The sequence below is a fragment of the Nicotiana attenuata genome, unplaced genomic scaffold (assembly GCF_001879085.1).
Source record: "Nicotiana attenuata strain UT unplaced genomic scaffold, NIATTr2, whole genome shotgun sequence".
In the NCBI taxonomy this organism is placed as follows: domain Eukaryota; kingdom Viridiplantae; phylum Streptophyta; class Magnoliopsida; order Solanales; family Solanaceae; genus Nicotiana; species Nicotiana attenuata.
The window spans coordinates 8,689-31,500 of record NW_017671775.1 but is presented as its reverse complement, the minus strand read 5'-3'; the positions used below and the strand labels follow the sequence as shown (position 1 = coordinate 31,500).

At 39.4% G+C, this 22,812-nt stretch overlaps 1 protein-coding gene across 4 annotated transcripts; it reads left to right on the top strand.

Moving 5' to 3' along the window:
• Window positions 1-14,168: 14,168 nt before the first annotated feature.
• On the top strand, window positions 14,169-17,467 carry LOC109210152 (sodium/hydrogen exchanger 1-like). Of its 4 annotated transcripts, none has more exons than XM_019373524.1 (5): window positions 14,169-14,441; window positions 15,023-15,056; window positions 15,647-15,922; window positions 16,214-16,332; window positions 17,141-17,467. In XM_019373524.1, the coding sequence occupies exons 3-5, from the start codon at window positions 15,749-15,751 to the stop codon at window positions 17,355-17,357; spliced, it is 510 nt and encodes a 169-aa protein (XP_019229069.1). In that variant the 5' UTR covers window positions 14,169-14,441; window positions 15,023-15,056; window positions 15,647-15,748; the 3' UTR covers window positions 17,358-17,467. The 4 variants fall into 4 exon arrangements, with proteins under 4 accessions (XP_019229069.1, XP_019229070.1, XP_019229071.1 ...); XM_019373525.1 differs by having other exon boundaries at window positions 15,642-15,922; XM_019373526.1 differs by lacking the exon at window positions 15,023-15,056 and having other exon boundaries at window positions 14,185-14,441.
• The last annotated feature ends 5,345 nt before the right edge of the window (window positions 17,468-22,812 follow it).

The window sequence follows — 22,812 nt, the reverse complement described above, 5'->3', positions numbered from 1 at the left end:
AAGCGTCGTTGATTATTCCCTTGCCGGGACGTTTGGTTGAACTTGTTGGATTCTTTCCCTTGCCGGGATGTTTGTCAAATATTTGCTTATTTTTATGCCCCTTTATTGTGACTGTTGTTTGAGGAGTCGGACTGTTAAATGATATTGAGGATCGGGTTGCGCGCCGCAATAATGATATTTAGGATCGGGTTGCGCGCCGCAACAATGATATTGAGGATCGGGTTGCACGCCGCAACAGTAAAAGGTGAGGATCGGGTTGCGCGCCGCAACAATGATACATGGTAAATGATATGGGTCGGGTTGCACGCCGCAACAGTGGCATTTGTGGAGCGGGTTGCACGCCGCAACAATAGTGATTATGGAGCGGGTTGCACGCCGCAACAGTTATTGAGGCTATGTGTTTGTATTTGAGTATTGATTCCTTGTTCATTGTGAATCTAAGTGTTTTAGTTGTTACTTTTGATTGCTGTTAATATTGTATCTCCCCTTAGCATGTCTCCCCTCCCATGTTGTTAATTACTTGGTATTCGTTTTCCGCTGTATATTTATAACTGCACAGGTTTATGTGATGTCCAGTCTAGCCTCGTCACTACTTCGCCGGGGTTAGGCTAGACACTTACCAGCACATGGGTCGGTTGTGCTGATGCTACACTTCTGTGCATTTTTGCACAGGTCCAGGTTTGAGGAGCAGCAGCAGCAGTAGTTCGGGAGCAGACTTTCTTATTCATGAGACGGAGGTAGCCTTGCAGGTGTCCGCAGGCCCGGCGTCTCTTCTTTACGTTTTCTATTAGACTGTTGCCTCCTTGTTTCGAGACAGACAGCTGTTATATTTCTTTCAGACCTTTGTATTTAGTATATTCTTAGAGGTTCGTGAGTAATGTGACACCAAATCTTGGGTAGAGGCTATTATTGAAGGTTTTGCGTTTTGAATCGTTTTTTTTTTATAAATCAGACTTCCGTTATTATTCTTGTTAAACTTCAAGTTCTAAATTGCTGTTATAAATTGCTAAATTAATTGCTTAGTGATGAAAAGGTAAATAAGTTGGCTTGCCTAACTACCACGAGTAGGCGCCATCACGATCCCGATGGTGGAAAATCCGGGTCGTGACAAGTTGGTATCAGAGCACTAGGTTACATAGGTCTCACAACTCACGGACAAACTTAGTAGAGTCTGAGGGGTAGGTACGGAGACGTCTGTACTTGTTCCCCAGAGTCTATTGAGTTAGGAAAACCTCTCATTTGTTCTTTCTTGTCGTGCGATTGGTTTCTCAAAATGCTGATTGAATTTCTACTCCGTTCTTTCGCGAATGGCGAGGTCATGTACCGCTTCTTCAGCTGAGCAGCAACACGGACCAGTGATAGATCAGCTACATCTTCGGAGGCTTTGTGGAGATAAAGGTATTAGAGATGGATGTAGAGATGCGAGAGGTGGAGGTAAGGGTGTTAGAGGTGGAGGTAGAGATGCGAGAAGTGGAGGTAAAGGTATTAGAGGTGGAGGTGTAGGTACTGTTCTGGTTTGTGGTAGAGAAGCTTCGGTTATATTTTGCGCCGCATTTGGTCATGCCTAATGGTTCATTGAGTGTTCCTGTTTATGTGTCTGCACCGGTGGGTGATTCTATTATGGTCGACCGAGCCCATCGTTCTTGGATTGGGGTGATTGGAGGTCTTGAGACTCGGGTAGATTTGTTGTTGTTGGTCATGGTTGTTTTCGACGTCATATTGGGGATGGATTGGTTGTCCCCGTATCATGCCATCTTAGATTGTCACGCCAAGACCGTGACCTTGGTTTTGCCAGAATGGCCCCGCCGGAGTTGAAGGAGTTAAAAGAACAGTTGCAGGATTTGCTGGAGAAGGGTTTCATTAGACCGGTGTGTCTCCTTGGGGTGCGCCGGTGTTATTTGTCAAGAAAAAGGATGGGTCAATGAGGATGTGTATTGATTACCGGCAATTGAACAAGGTAACGGTCAAGAATAAGTACCCACTGCCGAGGATTGATGATTTGTTCGACCAGCTTCAGGGAGCAAAGGTGTTTTCAAAGATAGACTTGAGATCTGGCTATCATCAGCTGAAGATTAGGGCGTCTGATGTCCCTAAGACGGCGTTCCACACTCGGTATGGGCACTATGAGTTTTTAGTCATGTCATTTGGTTTGACCAATGCCCCAACAGCGTTTATGGAGTTGATGAACCGAGTGTTCAGGCCATATCTAGACTTATTCGTGATAGTCTTCATTGATGACATCTTGGTGTACTCTCGCAGCCAAGAGGAGCACGAGCAGCACCTCAGAGTGGTTCTTCAGACTCTGAAGGATAGTCAGTTGTATGCGAAGTTCTCGAAGTGTGAGTTCTGGTTGAGTTTGGTTGCATTCCTGGGTCATGTTGTATCAGCAGAGGGTATTCAGGTGGACCCGAAGAAGATTGAGGCAGTCAAGAACTGGCCTCGATCGGCATCAGCTACAGAGATTCGGAGTTTCTTGGGGTTAGCAAGTTACTATCGTCGGTTCGTGGAGGGGTTTTCATCTATTGCAGCCCTGATGACCAGATTGACCCAGAAGGGTGCCCAGTTCAGATGGTCGGAGGAGCGTGAGGCGAGCTTTCAGAAGCTCAAGACAGCTCTGACTACTGCACCTATATTGGTTCTGCCTACAGGCTCAGGGCCTTATACAGTCTATTATGATGCTTCCCGTATTGGGCTTGGTGCGGTATTGATGCAGGATGGCAGAGTCATTGCTTATGCTTCGAGGCAATTGAAGATCCACGAGAAGAATTATCCGGTTCATGATCTCGAGTTGGCAGCCATTGTTCATGCTTTGAAGATTTGGAGGCATTACCTATATGGTGTGACGTGTGGGGTGTACACTGATCACAAGAGTCTGCAGTACTTGTTCAAGCAGAAGGAGTTGAACTTGAGGCAGAGGAGGTGGTTGGAGCTATTGAAGGATTATGATGTTACTATTTTGTACCACCCGGGGAGAGCTAATGTGGTGGCCGATGCATTGAGTAGGATGTCCGCCAGCATGGGTAATCTTGCTTATGTTCCGGTCAGCCAGAGACCGCTTGCTTTGGATATTCAGGCCCTGGCCAATCGATTTGTGAGGTTGGACATTTCTGAGCCTAGCAGAGTGTTAGCTTGTACGGTCGCTCGTTCTTCATTATTGGAGCGTATCCGTGATCGGCAGTTTGATGATCCCCATTTGTGTGTCCTCAGAGACACGGTGCAGCGTGGAGGTGCCACGAAGGTGACCTTAGATGATGATGGTGTTTGAGATTGCAGGGGCGAGTTTGTGTGCCCAATGTCGATGGGATTCGAGAGTTAATCTTAGCGGAGGCCCATAGCTCTCGGTATTCTATTCACCCGGGCGCCGCGAAGATGTATCAGGACTTGCGGCAGCTTTATTGGTGGCGCAGGATAAAGAAAGATATTGTTGCATATGTGGCTCAATGTTTGAACTGTCAGCAGGTTAAGTATGAGCATCAGAGGCCTGGTGGTTTGTTTCAGAGGATTGAGCTTCCCGAGTGGAAGTGGGAGAGGATTACCATGGATTTCATTACTGGACTTCCGTTGACTCGGAAGAAGTTTGATGCTATTTGGGTCATTGTTGATAGGCTGACCAAGTCAGCGCATTTTATTCCTATTGCAGCCACTTATTCATCGGAGAGGTTAGCTAAGATCTACATCCGAGAGATTGTTCGCCTTCATGCGGTGCTGGTATCTATCATTTCGGATCGGGGTACGCAGTTTACCTCGCGCTTCTGGAGAGCGGTTCAGCAAGAGTTAGGTACCCAGGTTCAGTTGAGCACAGCGTTCCATCCTCAAACGGACGGCCAGTCCGAGAGGACTATTCAGATATTGGAGGATATGCTCCGAGCTTGTGTCATTGATTTCGGAGGCTCGTGGGACCAGTTTCTGCCTTTAGCAGAGTTCGCCTACAACAACAGTTACCAGTCCAGCATTCAGATGGCTCCATATGAGGCGTTGTATGGTAGGCGATGTCGGTCTCCAGTCGGAAGGTTTGAGCCGGGAGAGGCTCGGTTATTGGGTAGAGATTTAGTTCAGGAGGCCTTGGATAAGGTCAAGATCATTCANCGTTCTGGCCAAAACCTTTGGCTCCTATTTGCATACATTGCGATAGTGAGGCTGCAATAGGACGGGCAGGGAGCGTTATGTATAACCGAAAGTCTCTTCATATACGACGAAGACATAACACCGTTAGACAACTACTTTCTAGTAGAATTATCACTATTGATTATGTAAGATCAAAGGATAATGTGGTGGATCCGCTTACAAAAGGCTTAACTAGAGAGGGAGTTGAGAAATCATCTAGGGGAATGGGACTATGGCCGAGGACAAGTCAACATGGCGGTAACTCTACCTAGAATTTTGGATGTTCCGAGATCTAGGTTCAAGGAGCTCAAACAAAGTTGTGATTGACCGGTTCAACATTGTCAAAGTAAAATCTTTGGTCCCTTCTCATGATGAAGACAATGTTCAGTAACAAGGATAGAACTTTACACGTTCTTTAATGATTACCTAAGTTTGATGAGGTATTTATCAAATAGTGTCAATCTAAAGGATTACACGTTTAGGAATCACCTATGTAAGTGTGAAGTGGAAGCCGCTCCAATGAGAATTCTGTAAGGCCAATTCTCTACGCACTTATGAAACCAGGCGGTGTTCATGGCTAAAACGAGCACAACAATGAGAACCAAAAGACGGTTAAGGGTTGGTTGTGTGACATATGGTTGTCTAGGTATACACTAAAGTTCGACGGTTCAAAGATATCAAATCTACCGATTGACCGAGTATATCCGACATATGTTCACCACGGAAAGTTCAAAGGGAAACCTACTTATCCAGATGCAATTAATCCTTACTTGCAAAATCACATAGCTTTCATCTATGATCTTTCTTGATACAGCCATTCCCATTTATGTGGGGGATTGTTAGACTTTAAGACATTGGGCTTTAAAGTAGAAGAAGTGTGAATTGGAAATGGAGGAAAATTGAAAATTTGAAGAAGTGAACTTTTGTCTTGCACTTTGTCCCTCATTGGTGAGGGACAACCACATTTGTGTGCTTATATATAGAATCACTTCTTAAAGCTCTTAAAAGGAGTTGAAGAGAATGAACCCTCGCGCCGTCGTCGTCGCTCGCTCGGCTCGGCTTTGGATTTGGATTTGGATTTGTCAAATGATCGATCGATAAGATTATTTTTGGACAAAATTTATTTAATTATTTAATAATTAATTAAATGCCAAATCACTACTGAAAATACGCCAGAACCTTGCTGAAGGTTCAGAGGGCCTCTCTGGCCGCGGTTCTGCCGGAAAGCCTCTCTGACCGCGGTTCTGCCGCGACCGCGGTATAACCGCGGCAGGCAGCGTATTCTTCTGAAAAGTCACCTTTTCCAGACACCTCTTCTGATAATTGCCTATAAATTCTGAGGCAAGGCTCCATTTTCTACACACGAAAAACACTCCAGAACTTCTTTCTTTCTGAATATACTGCATTCTAATTCGCAGTCTCTCTCTCAAATTCGTAAGTGTGATTTTGCTCCGTTCTTTAAGTTCGTTGGTATCCTGCAGTTTGTATTGCCACTGTTGCAGGAAGGTTTATTCCGTTTTATCCTGGGAGGATTTAATCCATTACCTTGGCAACGTGTGAGGGGTTAAAATTCCTTAAGGACACACAATCAAATTGTGGACTCGGAATATTTCTTAAACTCTTCTGTTTTTCCAGTTTCTTTTATTTTTCTAACAGTTTTTTTTTCTGAATTTGTATTTTAACACAATAGCGCTTACAAGAATTATCCCTCCCATATGAATTATGTATACAGCTGTAGGATTTCATCTAATACTATTCAATCCATTTTCTCTAATGCTGATTTAGATATTTGCCTCATATTATCATTTAAGATGCAACAATGCCGTACAATTAAATCTTAATGCGTATACTTTATTTTTAGCCGTTCCCAAAAATAATAGTCAATAAAAAACATTCCTTTTATATACATGTCTATTATATACATATAAAATGGACATATTTTATATACTTTTTGGCTAGAGTTTCGATCGACCAGATTACTATATATCTTATTTAAGATATAATAACGGTTCAACATTAGTGATCTTTTCATTCGGATTAAATTATGTTTTCCTTCCAACTTTTTTATTTAACAATCAAACTTCCCTTTTCAATTTTCCCCTCCTGTCTCAAAATAATTTTTAAATGCCTATTTTAAGCTCAAAATGTTATCAAGTATCAACCTTTATATTGTAATTTTTTATATCATGAAATTTTTTCAAGTGAATTATAATTTAGGTAATCAAGCAACTATAAGTTAATAATATTAAATAATGAAATAAAAGAGTAAAATAAATTTTTTAGAATAATAATAATTTTGTCGATAAAGTAACTCTAATACCAATTAAAACTAAAAAAAATTCTATTTGCACGATTGGGAATCTATTTCCTAAAGCATTATTTATTTATACTGGAATAAAAAAAAATAACTTTAAATTTAATAGATTGACTGTGATGAGTTGAGGACTTTTATTGGAAGTCTCTTCCCTTATTGAGTTAGCTAAATAAAATCTACATTATCATTTAAAAAACTTATACTTCTTCTTTAACTTTTCTTTTTAATTCAAACATAATTTTTAAGATAATATCTATATAATTTTAAAAAATATATGTATTTAGATAAGGTACACGTGCAAAGCGCATACCCTAGGAGTACTAGACGTGCGGAGATAACAAGCCAGCATTACATCAACTTCAAAATGAACTTCACAAGAGTATGATTGAGGAAGCAAACTGAAAAAAGCAACGTCTGTTGAAACTTCAAAATATACTCTTTATGTGACGACCCAAAGGGGTCATCAACTGTTTCTTCATCCGTTCCGTGCTTCCGAGGCCCTGGAAACCTCATTTTTACTTGCCTCGATTTGCGTGCGCAGTCCGGGCGCGTAGCCGGAAAGCTTTTTATGTTGAAATATGTGAATTCTGTGAAAAAATTGAAGAATTTTGATATTAATATATTTAAGGTTGACTTCGGTCAACATTTTTGGTAAACGGACCCGGACTCGAGATTGGACGGTCCCGGAAGGTCCATAGAAAAATATGGGACTCAGGCATGTGCCCGGAGTCGAATTCCGAGGTCTAGAGCCCGAGAAATGAATTTTTCTGTGAAATTATTTTTCTGAAATTATTAAGGAAAATAGAAATAAAAATTGATTAAAAGACTGTGGTACCGGGCTCGTATTTTGGTTCCAACGCCCGGTACAAGTCTTAAATATGTGTTAAGCGCTTTCTGTAAAGTTTGGTCGAAATTGGACGTCGTTTGACGTGTTTCGGACCTAAATATCTAAAGTTTGAAGTTTATGAAGTTTGAAAGGAAAATGATGATTTTGAGGCTTGATCCAATGATTTTGAGGTTATTTTGGCGATTTGATCGCTCGAGTAAGTTCGTAAGATGTTATTGAGTTAGGGTGTGTGATTGGTTAGGAGCCCCGAGGGCTCGGGAGTGTTTTCGGAGGTGTTCGGGGTGGTTTTGGACTTAGGATGATATCAGATTTTATGCAATTTTTACACAGGGATTTCCTTCTTCGCGATCGCGCTCTTCCCCACGCGATCGCATAGCACTGAGTCGTCTTCCTTCGCGATCGCGTCTTGAACCACGCGATCGCGTAAGCCAAATCCTTGGACCCCCAGTAGTTCTTCTACGCGATCGCGTAACCCTCCATGCGATCGCGATGACCAGTCAGTGGTACCCTTCGCGATCGCATCCCTATTTCCGCGATCGCGTAGGGCAATTTTGCCCAGCGAATTTTTAAGTTAAAAACAAAACAGTAGCACGGGATTTTTCATAAAAACACACGAAACCCTTTCTTCTCCAAGCACTTAGGCGTCCATTGAAGCTCCCTTTCATCAAAACTTCTTGGGTAGGCATTGTTCAACTTGTTTCCTTCAATTTCCTTCATTAATTAGTGAATTCCTAGCCCTAAAAACATAAAATCAAGGTAGAAATTATGGGTTTTGGGTAGAGTCAGGGTTTTGAGAATTTTGGGTGATTCAACCTCAATTTGGGGTCGAATCTTAAAATAAATTATATATTTGTACTCGTGGGGTTATGGGTGATCGGGTTTTGGACCGAGCCTAGAGTTTGGACCATGTGGGCCCGGTGTCTAATTATGGTATTTTTGGAATAATGCTAGAAAATTTATATCTAGGCTATGAGAAGTTGCCATTGAGTCTTTATTGATATTGTTGAATTAATTATGCCTAGATATCACTGTATTGGAGGTGGAATCACGAGGTAAAGCGATAGTTGAGGATTTCAAGGCTTTGAGGTAAGTGTTTGGTTTAACCCTAGCTTGAGGAAATAGGAGTTGAGTCTTGTTGCTAATTGCTATGTGATCGAGTACGATGTATAGGCATGGTGACGAGTATCTATACATTGGTGTCTAGCATGACCGTGAGTCTTTATAATGTGATTATCGTGACTTGGTTGTGAACTCCGTGTTTATTGGAGGATTTCTATTTGTTGTGAATAACATGTGAACGGTAATATGATCACTTGATTCCTGGGAGCATTGGCTCGAATTGTGATACGAATATTGAAAGAATACGAAATGACTTGATTCTTTGGAGCGTTGGCTCAAAATAGTAAAGTGGATTAAAAGATAAGGAAAGTAAGAAAGAGAAAGCGTTGTTGATTCTTTCCCTTGCCGGGATGTTTGTCAAATATTTGCTTATTTTGTGCCCCTTGATTGTGACTGTTGTTTGGAGAGTCGGACTGTACCATGATATTGAGGATCGGGTTGCACGCCGCAAAAATGATATTGAGGATCGGGTTGCACGCCACAACAATAATATGTGAGGATCGGGTTGCGCGCCGCAACAATGATACATGATAAATGAAATGGGTCGGGTTGCACGCCGCAACAATGGTAATTAAGGGCCGGGTTGCACGCCGCAACAGTTATTGATACAAATGTGCTTATTGTTGGTATTAGATTCTTGCTCGCTGTAAATTCTAAGTTGCTTTAGTTTGTTACTCTGGATTATTGTTATTGTTGTAACTCCCCATAGCATGTTTCCCCTCCCATGTTGGTAATTGTTTTGTATTCGATTTCCGCTGTATATCTATAACTGCACAGGTTTATGTGGTGTCCAGTCTAGCCTCGTCACTACTTCGCCGAGGTTAGGCTAGACACTTACCAGCACATGGGGTCGGTTGTGCTGATGCTACACTTCTGTGCATTTTTGCACAGGTCCAGGTTTTGAGGAACAGCAGCAGCAGTAGTTCGGAAGCAGGCGATTCATATTCACGAGACTGAGGTAACCTTGCAGGCGTCCGCAGGCCCGGCGTCTCTTCTCATTGTTTTCTTTTAGACTGTTGCCTCCTTGTTTCGAGACAGACAGCTGTTATATTTCTTTCAGACCTTTGTATTTAGTTTATTCTTAGTGGTTCGTGAGTAATGTGACACCAAATCTTGGGTAGAGGTTGTTTTTGGCTATTCCGCGTTTTAAATTCATCATTTTAAGACAGACTTCCGCTATTGTTCTTATTAGACTTTATGTTCTATATTGTTGTTATAAACTGTTAAAGATAATTGCTAGTGATGGAAAGGTAATTAAGTTGGCTTGCCTAGCTACCACGAGTAGGCGCCATCACGACTCTGATGGTGGGAAATCCGGGTCGTGACACTTTACCTACCAAATAGATCACCTAGAGACATGAGATACTTTTTATAGGAATTTAAAAATCATAATCCTAATTATTTAGACAGCTAATAAATCAATTTAGTTGAAGCAATTATACAAAAAATTATTAGCATTTCTCGGAGGGGTGGAATGTAACTTACTAAATAACTTAAAAATTATAACACGTGTTGAATAAAAATTTCAAATTTTACAACCTAAAAAAAAAAGATTATAAGACTATGCATATAAAACAGAAAGTTATCTTACCGTCAAAAATTTCACAAATGCCCCGTGAATTTTGATGCATTAACCTAGAAGCTCGAACAACTTACTAAATATTAACTCTCGTGAATATCCCAACTACTAGCAAATTAGTTGCAAGCTACACAGTTGTAAATATGCATTAGCTGTTTGTTCTAATTTTTTGACTGAAATTATTATTTGGATAGTTAAATACATATTTATGTGCATAAGAAAAAACAAAAGTGAGTAGTCGGAGTATTCTTGTAATCATTTAAATACATTATATTGTGTTTTTTCAAAAACTAATTTGCAAATGATAAAAAGAAAATATCAATTTTCGTAAAATAAATCAGATTGTCGTTTTATTAGGTTTATGTTGCCATGATACCTTACAACTTGTTTGGATGGTTGTTACCTATTATGCTGTATTGTATTGTTGCTTTAAATACGACTAGCAAAATTGTCACGTGATATGCTATCGTAAAATCAATAAAAAAATACATTAGATGAAAATGATTTGAATACCAATGTAAGTTTTTTCATTACCAAAACATATTATGAAGATGGATTTAAGAGAAAGAATTTATTAGCATTTCATTTTTACACCAATTAAATTAAAGCAAACATATGTGTTGAATATAAAAATTTATTATTTAACTATATATATATTTTCAGTTTACTTTATAAATTTCATGAATGTTGTTGCGTTACGTATTTTCAAAAATTAAAAAGAGGAGAGAGAATCGGTAAAAACTTATTTGGATATTTATACCAACCTAATAAATAAATGATATATATCTTTATAAATATAATAAATTACTAACCTATAATTAATAATACATATTTTTAACCGTGACAAATTAAAATAAATACCTGATACGAATAAATTTTGCTGGACAAAATCTATCTCCGGAGTAGGGCCAGCTCTGCACCTTATCTGCTCCAAAGTGATAAGCGAAATGGAGAAAAGAAAAGGGAATAATAAATGGGACTTGATAAGACAATGACAATTACGCTTGTAATAACTAGACTATATAGAGAGAATATAGATAAGAGCAAAGACATTTCGTGTTGAACTCTCTAACTAGAACTAGGATTTTGTTACAACAACAATAATAACAACTCAGTGAAATTCTACTAATGAAGTCTGAGGAGGGTAATGTGAACGCACACTATACACCTATCCCGAGGGATAGAGAGGTTGTTTCCGATAGACCCTCGGCCGAAGAAGACAAAAAAAATAGTATATATAAACCTTAGAAAGAAATAATAGCATCACAAGAGCATAGACGAAAAGCAAAACAATAACCAGTAGATAAAGTCTGACACTAAGAGGAACGAAAGAGTAATGTGAACTCAACATTAACCACTAGCAGTCTAAGATAAAATCCTAACAGACTAGCCTTACTCTAGCGCGCCGTAGGAATATGCATAACTATCTCCTAACCTACTGCCCTAATGCTCGATCTCCACAATTTCCTATCTAGTGCCATGTCCTCGATAATCTGAAGCTTGATCATGTCCTGTCTGATCACCTCTCCCCAAAATCTCTTAGGTCGCCCTCTGCCTCCCCAATAGTTGTTAGAACTAGGATTTTGTTAAAAAGGAAAAAAATAGTTAGAAAAAGAAATTGAATTGAGAATTTGTGGAAAGTTCATTGCTAGAGTTGTTATCTTGTACGCAATATTCGTTTTTTATTGAATAGAGTGAACAGTATGCTATTAGTACGTTTAAGGATTGTTTATTGGGCAGATCTAACGAAGGCCTAGGCTTCGATGAGACTTCCAAACTATTTGATATTTATGCATGTTACATTGTCTTTGTGTTTGCGAGGCAAATTTCAATAATAATAACAGATCCAGTAAAGTCCCACGAGTGAGGATTAAAGACGGTAACATGTACGTAAACCTTACTACTATCCTGAGATGGTAGAAAGGTTGTTTTCAATAGACCTTCGGCTCAAGAAAGATAAAAAGAGACGGTAAAAACAAGCAATATCAACAACAAGGGTCAGAAAGAGAGTAACAACAAATTAAGAGCCAAAAAATAGATGGAAGATTGTGAGGTAAATTTCGTATCCGAAAACAAAAAGTGGTATAATAAATTGTAATATTTCGTTTTGAATAAACAAAGGGGTACAATCTACCTAATATATCTAAATTTAAAGGATGTTTTAAAAAAAAAAAATTATAGATGTTGATTTCAAGAGCTTGATAGTCTGTTCTTAAGTTCGATGAACTTTAGAAAGTCCGAAGTGAAGGATAGACTATTAAAACTCCAAACCTTAATAGTGAATATAATTGAAAATTTTTATGCTCTCATCACCTAAAAAAGTTCAATATGCTGAAGTTCAATTTGAATCAAAAGCATCGATGCTTAATCTTCATTATAATTTTGAAATTGATTAAGAGTTAAACAGATTGATATACCTTAAAATTATGTTTTTTTCAATATACTCCCCAAGCCACTAGCTAACAAATAATTTGGTTCGACCATAATCAATTTTGATCTGGCTTTTAACAACACAAACAAATAATTGGGCTCAAACACAATTGATTTTGATCTGTACTTTGTTTGTGAACTTGAATATATCAACACTTTATTTTTCGCAACTATATCTTATATCTTCTTGATAATAACTCAAAGAAGATGTAGTTGTGTTTTAGACAAAAGTGACACGACATTTGGTTAACTAGAAGTTAGAACACGTCACTTCAATAGTTTTTCCATTGATTTAATCATTTACTTTGACATGACACGAGACACCTCTTATTATTTGTTCCGTTGGTGAGATAAGAGAAAACAATCCCGAAATAAAGTAGTATTAATTAGTCTCACAAACTATTTTGTACTAAAATATAGAATTAGTTATGATATGTAAAAGGTGAATACTTAGGCCCCGCTTGTCCATAAAAAGAAATTCCTTTTTTTTCTTTTTAAAAATATATTTATCCATGAAACTTTGTATATAACAAAAAATATAAATTTTATATATTTTTTTCACTATTTTTTTATCGCAGCTATATGGTGTTATTTTCTCGAATTAAATCTTCTCGAGTGCCCGCCTAAAAGGCCATTTAACCCAGTGTTCTAAAAGGCGGGAGCGTGAGGCGAGACATTTTATCTCAGACGAGGCGAGGCGTAAGCCCTGAGACATGGGGCGTAAGTCCTGCGGATCTTTAAATATTACTAATTTCAAGAATTTTAAGTTAGTATAAAATAAAAAATAATTATAAATTTATATTAAAATCACAAAATTATAACGAATAATATATTTAAAATATTTATAAATTATAATTCAACTATGTATAATACGAAAAGTATGCCATATATCATAATATGCAAATTAGCTGCAACGTCATTACAACTCAAACATCAAAAGCAATGTATTCGATACGAAATCTTATAATGTATCTCTTGAGGAGTAATGAACATTGAAAGAAGTTCGATATTATAATTTAATTTTTTTTTATATAACAATACTCCTTTTATTTAATATGCTTTCTATTTGAAAGAGTATTTATATAAAAATATAATTCACAATTTAAATATGCTTCTCTAGCATCATTTATATTTAAGTTTCAACAAGTTAATAAAGTGACACACAATTTACCATACTATACCATGATAACTAATTATTTGTAAATAGTTACTAGCTAATACTAAATGTGAAAAAAAATATTTAGGAAAATAATTATAAAACAATTATGGACTATTATATAATAATGACATAACAAAATTTAATAAATAAATAATTTTTAAATAAAAAATTTATTTAAAATTTTGCTATCATAGTAGTCTTAGTGGATAATGTGCAATAATTTTTATTCTAATTATGATATAAAATACTCTCAACTTAATGATTTATGATTAAGAAAAAGTAATTTTGAATAGTCAACAATTTATTAAGAAAATTTGAGGATTTACAAAGTTAGTTACACACAATTGCATAAAGTTCTATTAGGCGAACCCAATACGCTGGACGTCGGGCGTGTCCGGGACGTAAGCCCCGACGCCCGAGGCGTAAGTCTCACGGAACTAAGCCCCACACATAAGCCCATAGACGTTTTGCGAATGCTCCGCCCAGGACGACCCCGGCCGAATCCCAATTCTTCTTTCAAAACAGAAATTCAACCTAAAAGTTCCACGCATTTGATTACAAAAGAAAAACCTAATATTATATGCGCCGTATGTATAGAAAGAAAAAGAGAAAGAGAAAGTCACGTTATTCCCGGATTTTTCTATTTTTCTTTCTAGAAATTTCACGCTTCTCCTGTAACCCCCTTCTCTCTCTCTCTCTCTCTCTCTCTCTCCCTCTCTGTTTGCTCTGTTTTTTTCTCCATTTTTCTTTCGCAACGAAAATTCAAAGCAGAGACATTCAGACTTTATTTCGCGGTTTTATCTTGGAGAATTTTCTGGCTTCAGAAAGTTTTCAGGATTCTAAGCTTTTGTCTGCTCTGTTTCTGGCCTTTCTGCATGCAATTGCATTCGTGAGTATATTAACTTCCAAAACCCTGAATATTGCATTTTTTTTTCATTATTCTTATTGCCTTTTATCTGAAAATCGTTCTGAAGCCTTGTAATTTCGTGGAAAATTATACAGCTTTTTCGTGTTTGACAAAACAAATGGAAACAAGCTGCGGTGAATTTTTAGGAACATGAACATTTTCATATAGTTTTATCTTTGTTTGTTTTCCTCTCGTGATATATAGGTTTTTTTTTTGTTCTTTTTGCTTATCATTGTTGCGGAGAAATTTTTGATAAAACTAAACTTAAAAGAGAATTACACAGGATTTTCCATAAATGAAAGATTCTCGGTGAGAATCTAAAATTGGAGTAGAGGTGATCATTACTTGCTAATTTGACATAGAAAATCCAAAAATAAAGAGAAAAAAATGATACACACAGTAGAAAATTATGAAAACATGAAAAGGTTATCTCTTTTTGTTTTTGCGTTTCATTGGAAATTCTTTAGATTGAACTGCGCTGACCTGTCAGAAACTGGACTTTTCTCTTCGTTAAATTTGTCTTTAACAGAAGCTTTTTCATATTTTTTTCTTTGTAATTATAGGTGAAAGGCACTGGAAGCTTTTATCTTTGCATTGGTAAGAATCTTAATATCATAGAAATGGTCTTGTTTTCTGTTTGAAGAAAAGCTGCAGATAATTTTCTGAAACACGAAGATTTTGTTTTTCCATTTAAACTGTTACTAATGGAAGCTGTTTACTTTTTATGAAAGTTTTTTGGTCTTAAGATCAACTCATTCGAATCATGGCTTAGTTGGTGTTATTCCATACACATTAAGTTTGATGTTTCCCAGGAGTCCTGTTAGAATATGTGTAGGTATAAGCATGAGAGTTGGAAACATCTCTATTTTCTTAAGAAATTATTTAATATTGAAATAATTGGCCTATATTAAGTAAAAGAGGACCCTAACTAGTTCGGGACTGAGACATAACTGATTGATTGATTTAATTGATTTTTTGTGGAAGCCTTTGGATTGCATGGGTGAGATTTAGTTAGAAATGGAGAATGTTAAAATTATATTTGTCTGGTTATTGAGAATTATTCTCTTTTGCTCCCTTTGTTCAAAGTTATAATGTTTTGCTTGACTAAATAAGATTTGATTTATGCGGGACATTCTATTTCATTGCATATAGTAATATGCAGAAGTTTTTGTTTTTATCTAGTACAGAGTAGATACATGACGGGAGCAAATTTTGATGAAACCTGGCTATGTTGAATCAAATTTGGTGAATTGGAGTGGTTGTAGTAACTAATAGAAAGTGGCACAAAGATGGCGTCTGAGTTGGCTTCTATGTTTCCAAAACTGGGCTCTTTGGGTACTTCAGATCATGGTTCTGTTGTATCCATCAACCTCTTTGTGGCACTCCTTTGCGCTTGCATTGTCATTGGTCATCTGCTGGAGGAGAACCGCTGGATAAATGAGTCCATTACCGCCCTCATAATTGTGAGTGTAACTCCTTTTGTTTTACGTAGGGGTTTCCATGGGAAGACACATAATGCTGATGGTGAGAAAATATTAAAAGTTGAAGTATCCGTGTCGCCTTTGAATGTGTTTTTTCTTTTTTCTGTCTTTTGTTATCTTCCCTTCAAGCCTTTTTTCTTTCAGTTCTTTTGTTTCAATTCTTTGAATGGGGCTCAGAAATGTGATTCAAATTGTCAGTTTGTCATTTATTTTTCTTACATTCTCTGATTTGCTTGTAATGCTTACAGTTATTTTCATGTTTGATAATTGCAGGGCTTGGGTGTAGGAGTTGTTATCTTGCTCATAAGTGGGGGAAAGAGCTCACACCTTCTGGTCTTCAGTGAAGATCTCTTTTTCATATATCTACTTCCTCCAATCATATTTAATGCAGGGTAAAAATTTCATTATCTTCTCTTTTACTGTTTTTTTTTTGGTTGGGGGGGGGGGGGTGCTTTATTGGATGTTCCGAAGGTGGTTTGTCAAGAGCTTTCTACTTCATATATTCTCTCACTTATTTAAGTTTGCCTTCGGGTACTATCAAAAATATTTGTGCTGTCTCACTGTTATGGAGTATTAACAGTGTATGATCTGATGAGATATCTATCCTAAAGGCTATCCCTGTCTATAAACAATAAGGAAGGATAGCATTTAGGCTAGCTAAGTTATCAGAGTAAAGATATAAACAATGGCAATGCAGTGTGCTCCAATACTAATATGGAGCAGATTATTAGCAATAATGGAACCTTAAGCATTACTTGAATGGTGAGGAAGTTGAACACTGCTTCATTGGGTGAGATGGTGAAATAATGGAATCAAGAACATTTGCAGTTTGAAACATTCATTGAAGCAGTTCCTGGAAATCATATAGGAGCTTGTTGATTTTCTATCTAGTATGCATATCCTCAGGTCTTTATCCACTAAGCTATGGTCTCGTTTGATTATACTTAATGAAGCCAGGAGTTCTGTACCTAAGAAGTTTCCATTATTTTGGTGCAAGGACTACCCTGTCCAGTGCTGATAGTCTTTGATCGTGACATGAAAAGATTTATTCTATGTCATTTTTAAAAATAAGTAAAGATAAGGGGCAAAAGCCCATAGCTGAGACAAGATCTCTGTTATTGATCTTTGATGTGCCTATATGGTGCGAGAATTGATCCAAAAAATTTGATCATTACGTAATGTAACTCTTCTCTCTTACAGGTTTCAGGTAAAAAAGAAGCAATTTTTTGTAAACTTCATTACTATAATGCTGTTCGGAGCCATTGGTACACTGATCTCATGTGCCATTATATCATTAGGTATTATTCGAAACATTGTTTCAATCACATGCTTCAACGTTATTAAAGCTCATTTTGTTTATTGGTTAGATAGGTTCTCTGCCAGAAAATTATTCTGCAACTGTTTTATCTTGGTTTAGTTGCCTTCTAGTTTAACTTTTATTTGCTTAAATTCTCTATCTACTTCAATGAAAAAGGAGGACTCTTATCATAATTACTACTAAATGTACTTAGTTTCAAGAGTAGAAATTACTCCCAAGCCAAATTTACATTTTTTCAGGCTTCAGTCTGCTTTGAGATGCTCTCTCCATGTTGTACCTGTTAGAATAGTCATGTAAATAGGAGTAAATAAATAACCCTAATCCAATATATATTAGGAGTAGGACATGTTATGTGTGTATATATATAGGGCTCATTGTAACATATGAATATACATTAATAATATATTTTCTCCCGTGCTTTCTCACATGGTATCAGAGCAACCGTGAGAAATTTATCGTTGTGCGTCATTCCAACGATATCCGGGAAGAAACAACTCAGTCACCGTGCAATTTTCCGGTGACCTAAGTGACTAATTGCGTCAAAGTCACTAATTATCAGTGTTGTGCAAAAACCAACACCACCACAGGGTTCCCAAGGCTCCGGCGACCAAACCCCAGTAAACCCCACCGGAAAACACCACCTCACGCGCCCTCACGCGCCGGCAATATTCCGGCAAATCTGACCCACGCGCCCCCACGCGCCGGCGCGTGAGCACTGTTTCGGCCATTTTTTGAAAATCTTCCAGTTGGACAGTCGGATCGCCTAGTAATTCCGAGTCTGTCCATACCTTTTTCGTTTGATTCCGACCACTTTGAGTTTTTCCGGCGACTACACTGATTTTTCCGGCAGCTACAGTACTTTTCCGGCAAACACAGTGTTTTCTTCATCTGTTTCAGAGNTATTCGTGATAGTCTTCATTGATGACATCTTGGTGTACTCTCGCAGCCAAGAAGAGCACGAGCAGCACCTCAGAGTGGTTCTTCAGACTCTGAAAGATAGTCAATTATATGCTAAGTTTTCGAAGTGCGAGTTCTGGTTGAGTTCGGTTGCATTTCTGGGTCATATTGTATCAGCAGAGGGTATTCAGGTGGACCCGAAGAAGATTGAGGCAGTCAAGAATTGGCCTCGACCAGCTTCAGCGACCGAGATTCGGAGTTTCTTGGGGTTAGCAGGTTATTACCGTCGGTTCGTGGAGGGATTTTCGTCTATTGCAGCCCCGATGACCAGGTTGACCCAGAAGGGTGCCCAGTTCAGATGGTCAGATGAGTGTGAGGCGAGCTTCCAGAAGCTCAAGACAGCTCTGACCACGGCACCGGTGTTGGTTTTGTCCACGGGTTCAGGGCCTTACACAGTCTATTGTGATGCTTCCCGTATTGGACTTGGAGCAGTATTGATGCAGGATGGCAAGGTTATTGCTTATGCTTCGAGACATTTGAAGATCCACGAGAAAAACTATCCAGTTCATGATCTAGAGTTGGCAGCTATTGTTCATGCTTTGAAGATTTGGAGGCATTATCTATATGGCGCGACGTGTGAGGTGTACACGGATCACAAGAGCCTGCAGTATCTGTTCAAGCAGAAGGAGTTGAATGTGAGGCAGAGGAGATGGCTAGAGTTGTTGAAAGATTATGATGTTACTATCTTATATCACCCGGGTAAGGTCAATGTGGTGGCCGATACATTGAGTAGGAAGTCTACCAGCATGGGTAGTCTTGCTTATATCCCGGTCAGCCAGAGACCGCTTGCTTTAGATATTCAGGCGTTGGCCAATCGATTGGTGAGATTAGATATTTCTGAGCCTAGCAGAGTGTTGGCTTGCACGGTCGCTTGTTCTTCTCTATTGGAGCGTATCCGTGATAGGAAGTTTGATGATCCCCATTTGTGTGTCTTGAGAGACACGGTGCAGCGTGGAGGTGCCACGAAGGTGACTTTAGATGATGATGGTGTTTTGAGATTGCAGGGTCGAGTTTGTGTGCCCAATGTTGATGGGATTCGAGAGTTGATCTTAGCGGAGGCCCACAGTTCTCGGTATTCTATTCACCCGGGCGCCGCGAAGATGTATCAGGACTTGCGGCAGCATTATTGGTGGCGTAGGATGAAGAAGGATATTGTTGCGTATGTGGCTCGGTGTTTAAACTGTCAGCAGGTCAAGTATGAGCATCAGAGGCCTGGTGGTTTGTCTCAGAGGATTGAGCTTCCCGAGTGGAAGTGGGAGAGGATTACCATGGATTTCATTACTGGACTTCCGTTGACTCGGAAGAAGTTTGATGCTATTTGGGTCATTGTTGATAGGCTGACCAAGTCAGCGCATTTCATTCCAGTAGCAGTCTCCTATTCATCCGAGAGGTTAGCTGAGATTTATATCCGGGAGATTGTTCGCCTTCATGGTGTGCCGGTATCTATCATTTCGGATCGGGGTACGCAGTTTACCTCGCGCTTCTGGAGAGCGGTTCAGCAAGAGTCAGGTACCCAGGTTCAGTTGAGCACAGCGTTCCATCCTCAGACGGACGGTCAGTCCGAGCGGACTATTCAGATTTTGGAGGATATGCTCCGGGCTTGTGTCATTGATTTTGGAGGCTCGTGGGACCAGTTTCTGCCTTTAGCAGAGTTTGCCTACAACAACAGTTACCAGTCCAGCATTCAGATGGCTCCATATGAGGCGTTGTATGGTAGGCGATGTCGGTCTCCAGTCGGATGGTTCGAGCCGGGAGAGGCTCGGTTATTGGGTACAGACTTAGTTCAGGAGGCCTTAGATAAGGCCAAGATTATTCAGGAGAGGCTTCGTTCAGCTCAGTCTAGGCAGAAGACTTATGCAGACCGTAAGGTCCGAGATGTAGCTTTCATGATCGGAGAGCGAGTATTGCTCCGGGTGTCGCCTATGAAGGGCGTGATGAGATACGGAAAGAAGGGCAAGCTTAGCCCTAGGTACATTGGTCCGTTTGAGATTCTTGATCGAGTAGGAGAGGTGGCTTATAGGCTTGCATTGCCACCTAGCTTATCAGCTGTGCACCCAGTTTTTCATGTGTCTATGCTTCGGAGGTATCGCGGCGATCCTACCCATGTATTAGACTTCAGCATGGTCCAGTTGGACAAGAATCTGTCATATGAGGAGGAGCCGGTAGCTATTCTAGACCGGCTGGTTCGACACTGAGGTCGAAGAGTTTTCCTTCTGTTCATGTTCAGTGGAGAGGTCAGCCCCCTGAGGCCTCGACCTGGGAGTCCGAGTCTGACATGCGGAGCCGTTATCCACATCTATTCCCTGACTCAGGTACTTCCTTCTTTTGTCCGTTCGAGGACGAACGGTTGTTTTAGAGGTGGAGGATGTGACAACCCAAAGGGTCATCACCTGTTTCCTCATCCGTTCCGTGCTTCCGAGGCCTTGAAAACCTCATTCTTACTTGCCTCGATTTGCGTGCACAGTCCGGGCGCATAGCCGGAAAGCTTTTATGTTGAAATATGTGAATTCTGTGAAAAATTTGAAGAATTTTGATATTAATATGTTTAAGGTTGACTTCGGTCAACATTTTTGGTAAACGGATCCGGACCCAAGATTGGACGGTCCCGGAAGGTCCGTAGAAAAATAAGGGACTCGGGCATGTGCCCGGAGTCGAATTTCGAGGTCTAGAGCCCGAGAAATGAATTTTTCTGTGAAATTGTTTTTCTGAAATTAATAAGGAAAATGGAAATGAATATTTATTAAAAGACTGTGGTATCGGGCTCGTATTTTGGTTCTGACGCCTGGCACAAGTCTTATATATTGTTTAAGCGCTTTCTGTGAAGTTTGGTCGAAATCGGACGTCGTTTGACGTGTTTCGGACCTAAATATCTAAAGTTTGAAGTTTATGAAGTTTGAAAGGAAAATGATGATTTTGAGGCTTGATCCAATGATTTTGAGGTTATTTTGGCGATTTGATTGCTCGAGTAAGTTCGTAGGATGTTATTGAGTTAGTGTGTGTGATTGGTTAGGAGCCCCGAGGGCTTGGAAGTGAATTGGAGGTGGTTCGGGGTGTTTTTGCACTTAGAATGGTAGCAGATTTTTCTGAAATTTTTGCTCAGTGATTTCCTCTTACGCGATCGCAATCTTCAGCCCGCAATCGCGTTCTTTTGGCTCTTTGCTCTTTCGCGATCGCGTACTAGATCACGCGATCGCACTGCCTCAGCACTTCCTTCAATGCGTTCGCACCAGTAGGGTCGCGATCGCATAGACCAAGTTTTGGACCCCCAGTAGTTCTTCTACGCGATCGCGTAACCCTCCACGCGATCGCGATGACCAGTCAGTGGTACCCTTTGCGATCGCATCCCTATTTCCGCGATCGCGTAGGGCAATTTTGCCTAGCAAATTTTTTTAAAAGAACAGTAACAGTAGCTACGGGTTCTATCACAAAAATACACGAGCTCTTCTTCTCCACAGCCCCTAGGCGACTTGTAGAGCGATTCCTCACCAAATATCCTTGGGTAAGTATTATCTAACTTGTTTTCTTCAATTTCCTTCATCATTTAGCAAAATCCTAGCCCTAAATCATGAAATCAAGGTAGAAATTATAGGTTTGGGTAAAGTTAGGGTTTTGAGAATTTTGGGTGATTCAACCTCAATTTGGGGTCGAATCTTAAAACAAATTATATCTTTGGACTCGTGGGGTAATGGGTGATTGAGTTTTGGTCCGAGCCTCGAGTTTGGACCATGTGGGCCCGGTGTCTAATTTCGGGATTTTTGGAATAATGCTAGGAAATTCATATCTAGGCTATGGGATGTTACCATTGAGTCTTTATTGATATTATTAAATTGATTATGCCTAGATATCACTGAATTGGAGGTCGAATCACGAGGTAAAGCAATAGTTGAGGATTAAGCGGATCTCAAAGCTTTGAGGTAAGTGTTTGGTTTAACCCTAGCTTGAGGGAATAGGAGTTGAATCTTGTTGTTAATTGCTATGTGATCGAGTACGATGTATAGGCATGGTGACGAGTATCTATACATTGGTGTCTAGCATGACCGTGAGTCCTTATAATGTGATTATCATGAATTGGTTGTGAACTCCGTGTTTATTGGAGGATTTCTATATGTTGTGAATAACATGTGAACGGTAATAGGATCAATTGATTCCTGGAGCATTGGCTCGAAATGTGATACGAATTTGAAAGTATACGAAATGACTTGATTCTTTGGAGCGTTGGAAAGTGAATTATAAGATAAGGAAAGTAAGAAAGAGAAAGCGTTGTCGATTATTCCCTTGTCGAGACGTTTGGTTGAACTTGTTGGATTCTTTCCCTTGCCGGGATGGTTGTCAAATATTTGCTTATTTTATGCCCCTTAATTGTGACTGTTGTTTGGGAAGTCAGACTGTTAAATGATATTGAGGATCGGGTTGCGCGCCGCAACAATGATGTTGAAGATCGGGTTGCGCAGGATCGGGTTGCGCGCCGCAACAATGATATATGATAAGTGATATGGGTCGGGTTGCACGCCGCAACAATGATATTGTGGAGCGGGTTGCACGCTGCAACAATTGTTAAGGCTATGTGTTTACATTTGAGTATTGATTCCTTGTTCGC

Coding starts and splice junctions, on each gene's coding strand:
- LOC109210152 (XM_019373524.1), top strand. CDS start 15,749: ATGGCGTCTGAGTTGGCTTCTATGTTTCCAAAACTGGGCTCTTTGGGT. Junction 15,923..16,213: donor CCATTACCGCCCTCATAATT/GTGAGTGTAACT, acceptor TGATAATTGCAG/GGCTTGGGTGTAGGAGTTGT. Junction 16,333..17,140: donor CCAATCATATTTAATGCAGG/GTAAAAATTTCA, acceptor TCTCTCTTACAG/GTTTCAGGTAAAAAAGAAGC.